Raw genomic sequence first — 7,570 nt, 5'->3', positions numbered from 1 at the left:
TTTGTAGACGTTTATCTGTTGATGACCTTTTGACCTCCTGAATTCTGCAATGAGATTTTCGGGTCGATTCAGCCGAGACGGCCCGAGTGGAGTTTCATGTAAATGTTTCGTACGGAAAAAAAATCGCGAACGGGCCCGTCGTGCTTGGTTGGTTTTGATTTACATTTTTCATGTCTAGTGTTGTTTCAAAATGTCGTTTTACAAATTTAGAGAGGGCGTTTGATCAATTCAGACCTACGTTTTGGAAAAAGTACATTTTAAAGATTAATTAGAACTACATTTTGGAAAATTAGAACTACGTTTTGAAAAATTAGAACTTCGTTTTGAGAAACTAGATCTACATTTTGAGTTAGACCTACGTTTTGATAAATTAGACATTGAATTTTGCAATTACATTTTGATTTCAACATAAATTTGGCGCCCTATACAAAGCAGCTGATCATTGAAGCTGAAACAGACTTTAAAATAGCGCAAGCGCAAAATATGAATAATTCATAAGATTTTACCAAAATAACCTACGTTTAAAAAAAATGTGCCTCCGTACTCCATTCTTTTTTTCAACATGACTGAGCAAACATTCAGCATAACACAATCACCATTGCATCCACCCAAAATTCAATATTGTCAGGTGAGGGGTTAAACCATACAATGATGAACATCTTTGTACTAAAATAAAATAAGAGAAGAGATAAAATAATGAATTTGTGGGTGTTTTAGGGATACCCCTTGTTGTGGAGGCAGCGTAGTTGTCTGTCGCAGTCTGACGGGCAGTAGACTTGCATACTTACTAGTAAAAGTGACGCTAGCTAAACAACGGCTTTTGATTCTCTCCCTTCAATGCTAATGTTTTTACAAAAATACTTAACTTGTACTTTCTTGTTTTTAAAGATGACTGTGTGGAAGGCTTTCAAGAAACGTTTAGAATTTCGGGTTACACCTACTGCTCATGTCAACAACCATGCAAGTAAGAATTTCAAACAAAACGATCATCGATATTATTCGGAACTTTGCTATATTGCATAAGGACGATAAGTTCTGGGACGAGACTCCGTCGTCTTCTTGGACACGGTTTGGGTCGAATCTGCGTTGTGAAGATAACGCATGAAGAGTCGCGTTAGGATGAATCCGTCCTGCACAATCGAAAGCTCCTATTATTATACTGTAATCCCAATATTTTTATTTTATAAACGTTTCTCAATAGCATAGCTTGAAATAAAAATTTATTGTAGGCTATTGATAAAATATTTTTGTTGTCTTTAGTACTGTCAGCTACACAAGTGATATCTCGACGTCCTACTGGCCTTCAGACAACTACAAAGTAAGTTATCACAATGTTTGGCTAAGGTATTTTGTAGAATAGCCCATTTCTTGCATTTATAACATTACCTTTTTTGTTTTACTTGGTTGTAAAAACGTAAAATTATTGAATTTCTTAAAGGTTTGCATGGCGAGTATCAATTAACAAAATCATAGAGCTTTCGGTACACCGTGTGTAAAAATATGGTTTGTGAAGTAAAACCACTGGTTTGTCGTATATGAACTGCTAATATTGGCATCCGCAAAGCCTCTTCTATTGAAAATGTTTGCTAACCCACAAAACAACAGCCATTCGTATAGAAATACGGCTGAGTGTGAGTTTGTAAACTGAAACTTTTTGGTAGGCCATGCATTCCTGTCCGCCGCTTAATGAATATAACGTTTTGATTGGTCAGCTTTTCAATTTGACACTTTTTCGTTTACAATGGACCTCTCCGCTAAGCTCCACCACTTGGCGGAGCTTAGCGGAGGTCCAGTGGTAAAGCCTACGCAATTACGTACGCTTGTGGGACAACGCGTGTGCTTATAATATACGCGCGTATTGCAACCCTGATTGGTCAATTGTTAAGTTTGATTGCCACTCTGGAAAGGTTCATTTATGTATAAAGCATTACCGCAAGACGGTTTAGAATTTATCTCTTCACGTGTAACGTACGGTACATACTGCTTTAACTAGCCGAGTATGTGTATTTTTGTTGGAGTTCAATAGATTTTTTTCTTTTGTTCTTTTTATATAAAAGGAAAATTTGAAAGAAAATCTAGTAAACTTTTCCAAGCCTCTAAGAGAAACTGTAGAGGCTGATTGTAATGATAAGAATGCGATAAGGTAGGTTTAGAATTTTATTTTTAATGCCATTAGTCGATTTATCAATCAGTATGATTATTATTATTATTATTATTATCAATCAGTATTAATTATTATTATTATTATTATCATCATCATCATCATTACCATTATCATTATTATTATTATTATTATTATTATTATTATTATTATTATTATTATTATTATTATGCAGTAATTTTCTAATTGTACCATAATTTAAGAGGCGCAGCTTATGTACTAACATCTTCTTATTTTGTAATATATATCTTCAGATTAAATCTTCTTAATCTGGATATTTATTATCAAGATCTCAACTACGAAGTAATAAACCAGTCTTTTACATACACGGTAAACATACAGTTATATAAAAGTTTCAGAAACAGGGGAAAGCTTTTTGTATTGTCATTGTTAATGTTATTATAATGAGACTGAAATATCATCCTATACCGTAAAGCATCATCATCTTCATCATCATCATTATCACCATCATCATCATCATCATCATCACCATCATCATCATCATCATCATCATCGTCATCACCATCATCATCATCCCCATCATCATCATCATCGTCATTATCACCACCACCATCCTCCTCCTCCTCCTCATCATCATCATCATCATCATCATCATCTCCATTATTTCCCCATCAAACCGTTTACTGATGTTGTTAAATTTTATAATTTCTTTTCAGTTTATCGACTTGGTTGGTGCATTAGGAGGTCTTGTTGGTCTCTGGCTTGGACTATCAATTCTCACTATTTTTGAGGTCTTTGAGTTATTTATTGATCTAACACGATACTTCATCTTCAAATCGGCAAGATCTAAGTCAGCAGGGATCAGCCCCAGTTCGCATAATTAGCAAGGTTAACATAAATGACAATGTGTTTTACATGCGTCCTAAACCTCAAACAAGATAGAGGATGTACATACGAAACCAAGTATAGCAATCGATGTGGAGCTCTAGGATTTAAAATGATTTGTAATTTAATTTCCTGTAATATTCTACAAAATGTTATTTTGTGTTCATAATTTTAGTACAGTATTTGAAAAGCGCCACCTATCGTCCATTTACTGGATATCTAAATGACAATGTGTTTTGCATACGTTCCGAACTTTTAAAAATAGGCAGGAAGTATGACTAACAATCGATGTGGAGCTCTATGCCAATAATACCAATAACATTTAGTAGAACACCCAAGACCTAAAAATATCCATGTAAACGAAATACCTTGTATTTTGTTTTTGAGTGCAATTTACTTTTTTCAATTATCAGACAATAAAAGTTCGAGCCGTAAAAGTCAGTCAAAATAACAAATACAAATAAAATAAGTACAGTATCTCTATCTCAATAAAACATTTTTGTCAAAATGAAGTGCTACAATACTTACTTTATTTGTATTTTTGTAATTAGTTATTGCAATTTGGAATTAAATTTCCTGTAATATTTTACAAATGTTATACAGTTTGAAGTGTCTATAATTTTAATATTTGAAAACGCCACCTATCATTCGGTTACTGGATATCTCGACGCGACATCTTTGAAAAACGGAGATATCGAATGTTCACGTTGATCCCAATGTTTTATAAGAATTTAGAGGCGAGTCGATTGGCTGAAGCGGTTAAGACAGGGGAACCGTGACATACATCCATAATATCGGTGCTGGTTCGAACGGCACGCTCGTCTTACGGTGGTGGAACAAGTCTTCTCGGATAAGGACTCTAACCGTAGGTCCAGTGTACACAATCGGCTCATGTGCATTTTAAAGAACCCAGTCGCGGCCCATGTCAGGTATCCATCCTACCTGCGAATCCTTCTACCACACTACGTAAGCAACATACACACCAGCTACGTAATGACTCGATAAGAAGACTTGTTTACGTTCAAGAAAACTATTAGCCAATATTTAAATCTTGACTCAATCCACACTTTGATAACATTAGAAAATTTTAGTGGAAACAAGTTGTAAGTGTTTGCGCCCTTATAACGTCATTGAGACACAAAGTTAGTATACCCTATTAGTAATGCGTTCAAAGCCTTAAATGAACTGTAAAAACACAGCACACTTTTCAGACTTTTGTTCCAATACAGTAGATTTCAGTGTATTAATTGCGTCCAACAAAATCGAGGTCACAACAACGATTACAGTAAGTAATTTTTTAAAACAGTTTGACATTTTTAGACTAGATTTATGACCTGTTACCCATAGGAGGACACTGCTCATTAAATTCGATATGTGATAGCATCTGAATCTAACTTTGTTAGGCCTATAATTTATATTTCTTAAAAGGATTAAAATTGTATATATGATAATTAAGTAGATAGGAGTTTTCAAGAATTTTTGATAAACGTGAGCCTGTTATTGTTATTGATGATGCACTATCAAATTTTAGTTGACAAAAAAAAACTGTTGTAATATGCAAATATATAATCATGATGTCCCTATATCTATATATGGTCATGATGTGATGTCATCATGACCATATTTAGGCATCTTACATGTTTTGTCAAATACACTGTAATAGTGTAGATAGGGCTTAAAACATGGGTAAGATATTTGATAAATTGTCTTCAGACATTTAACTACGCAACATTGATGGAAATGTTGGTATCAATCTTTGTAAATGAACGTGAATATCTTTTTTTGAGAGGCATCAAAACAAAAGTTTTCTGAAAGGTGCTGCATTGGCATATAGCCCACGCAGCTACGTTGGCTCAATTATATTCAATATGTTTGTCAATTATGCTAATTTTAAGGTAGTATAATGCTTTCATTTTTGTATACGCCGTCTCTATAGACGCAGTGTGAATGATAATTGCTACAGTATCAGTGGTTATAAGATGTACATCACGAGAATATGTTTTTTTTAGCCAGACTCTTCAGTACGTACTTAAAAGAAAATCAAAGTAGTTGGATATTTCAAGACAATTAAGAGTCAATAATGATTCGAAGATGAGTTCGATACATTGACAAAGTACGGTAATTGTTATAGCCAATAAAATGTTAAGTTTGTCTTGTTTTTTTTTTGTAAAATAATTACATTCGTTTATATTTCAGAAGAATGTGGTTTACCAACATTATAATAACAATTTTAATCATCGATAAATAAGTTTATTTTGTAAATCTAGTTTGTCTCTGAAGTATAACAACACCTAGCCTCATCAACGTATCGTATTTTACATTGCTATTTACTGTATTTTATATTTACAGTATTTATGTGTTGCCGGCCATGAGGAAAATAAAAATCAAATTTTAATTTGTATTTTTTTTAATTGTACAATATCTCTTTAGGTAGGCCTATATTTGACCATGTATATACTTGATTTCGATTTTTTTTCCCTACTAATTTTCCATAATTAATGTATTTTTTTACGAAATTTGCTAAACATTAGTCGATAGACCTACAGCGATTCCAAAATCCTAAATTTAACAGTCATTTATAATCTTTTTTTAAAGCTTTACATGAATATATGTGTCTAATATCTAATATTGGTATTACAGGGACTACATCTTCCGTCATTCAGTCATTACAACCAAGTTTTCTCGGATAAGGACTAAAAAAACCCTAGACCTAAACTATGTACACGTAGACTATACGTGTGCGCTGACATGATGGGACATTTTTGGGATTGAGCATAGTAATGCGCATTAGGTTTAAATCGAATACCTTTAACATTGTTTAACGCATAGTGAAATGAATGTCACAGCAACACCTGTCAGGTATTTGGTATACGATAAAAACAAATGTGTGCTGGGTAATTACGGTTACATGGTCTTTGCATCTGTTCCTATGGTTTAATGTGTCACCTGCCTCTTTTAATTTTAATGACATAATACTGGACGGAAGTGACGTAATCAAGGATTCCGTATAAATATCGCACTCGCGTGTACATTTCATGTTGTGAAATCTGTTACGCGTATCCGATATTACGGCACCATAAGAGATGATGTGTATAAAGAGTGTGCATACGAGGTAAGACATGGCTTGTTGAGGGTCTGAACTTTCGATAGGCCTAATTGATATTCACGGAGACTATTAAGGCAAGAAAACCGAGAAAAATATCACTTAAAACATTAGAGGGATGGTTTCTTATAATAGGCATTTTATGGTTATTAATGATAACAATAACTGTAGATATAATTCTAATAAAAAATAATGACGATAATGATAATGATGATGATGTAGAGGATGATTATGGTGTTGATAATAATAATATGTGTTTAATTAGGTGTATAATATGGAATTGATTTGTAAAGTATAATTGTGAAGTTATTGTTAAGACTTGTGCTGCTTTACCAAATTCAAGCAGCCTGCAAACTAGCCATGGTCCTTTCAAATTGTCGGAGTCCAACGCCCATCAGTAAGAACATCACATAAGAAAGTAAGAACATGTATTATAAGTAGTAGCGTTATTTTCAAATATCTTGATCTTGATACGCAGCCGATGAATGTATTCTCCTATTTTCAGTCCATTACCTCATTAGCTTTCTCTCGTGCAGTCGCTTTACCTGTTCAGTTAAGTATCAATTTATCCGTTTCATCAAATTTGTTTTTGAAGGGAGTAACTTCAAAAGATTTTCTACTAATTATATAGGATCGTTACTGCATATCTATCAGTTTCCTCATTATTGATGTAGTTCCTTTCTTTTTATACCACGGGTATAAATAAACCTATAGTAGGCTACATAATAATGAAAGCGGAACCCTTAGCCTGTGCTGTAGCCGAATCTATAGTAGTGTATAAAAGTCTCTATTAGTATTGAACTTACACCATTTTAAATATTTTTTTTATTTTTTTTACAATGAGTGTTTAGTTAGGTGTATGTATAGGATGTGGCGGTATACGTGTAGGTAGGATGTGCGTGTTAGGTTCGTGTACGTGAATTGTGTGGAATTAATGCGTAGTGGGTGAGGGTTTTCTGCCGTGCACGTGTTTATGTTGTGTATGTTTTTAAGTGGACCGTTATATCAATCAATCTCAGCATTAGGATATAATCATTTTTAAAATGGAGACCTACAATAAATGTGGACCCAAAAAATTATGACCTCAACTTGCAAAAGAGCTAGTATATTTCATGAGGGGAGGGATATTTCCCAAGAAGGAATCGACAAATTATTTAAGATAAAGGAATGTTATGGCTATTTTTCCTGTTCAATAACGTCATGCCGATACAGGCATGTCTTCACTCGAATAAAAATATGAGAAAAGGACATGGCGAGAGAACAAACTGACTCTTGATCTTCGGATCATCCGTCTGCAGAGGCATCGACTACATCACAAACAATGACATACAAGTTGTGACGATTTCAATCTTACAAAAGCATATCTTGACGTTCAGATGACATTGGACACAGTAGGCCTATGGTGCGCGTGCCTCTCTCGGTAGGTTTATATAAGTTCTGTAGACCTGACAGGTAGGGTA

At 34.0% G+C, this 7,570-nt stretch overlaps 1 protein-coding gene across 1 annotated transcript in view; it reads left to right on the top strand.

The window, feature by feature from the left end:
* Positions 1-5,402, top strand: part of LOC117100752 (acid-sensing ion channel 1A-like) — a 24,407-nt gene extending 19,005 nt beyond the window's left edge. The window contains exons 7-11 of the mRNA XM_033240548.1: positions 889-964; positions 1,261-1,318; positions 2,058-2,143; positions 2,416-2,491; positions 2,839-5,402. Coding sequence (XP_033096439.1) covers positions 889-964; positions 1,261-1,318; positions 2,058-2,143; positions 2,416-2,491; positions 2,839-3,006 — 464 coding nt within the window. The 3' untranslated portion in view covers positions 3,007-5,402. The remainder of the gene's footprint in view (positions 1-888; positions 965-1,260; positions 1,319-2,057; positions 2,144-2,415; positions 2,492-2,838) is intronic.
* The last annotated feature ends 2,168 nt before the right edge of the window (positions 5,403-7,570 follow it).

Source organism: Anneissia japonica, unplaced genomic scaffold (assembly GCF_011630105.1).
Source record: "Anneissia japonica isolate Jap-2015-1 unplaced genomic scaffold, ASM1163010v1 scaffold670_len1213532_cov191, whole genome shotgun sequence".
Classification (NCBI taxonomy): Eukaryota; Metazoa; Echinodermata; class Crinoidea; order Comatulida; family Comatulidae; genus Anneissia; species Anneissia japonica.
Note: the sequence above shows the minus strand (reverse complement) of the source record. Positions and strands in the feature narration are given on the sequence as shown.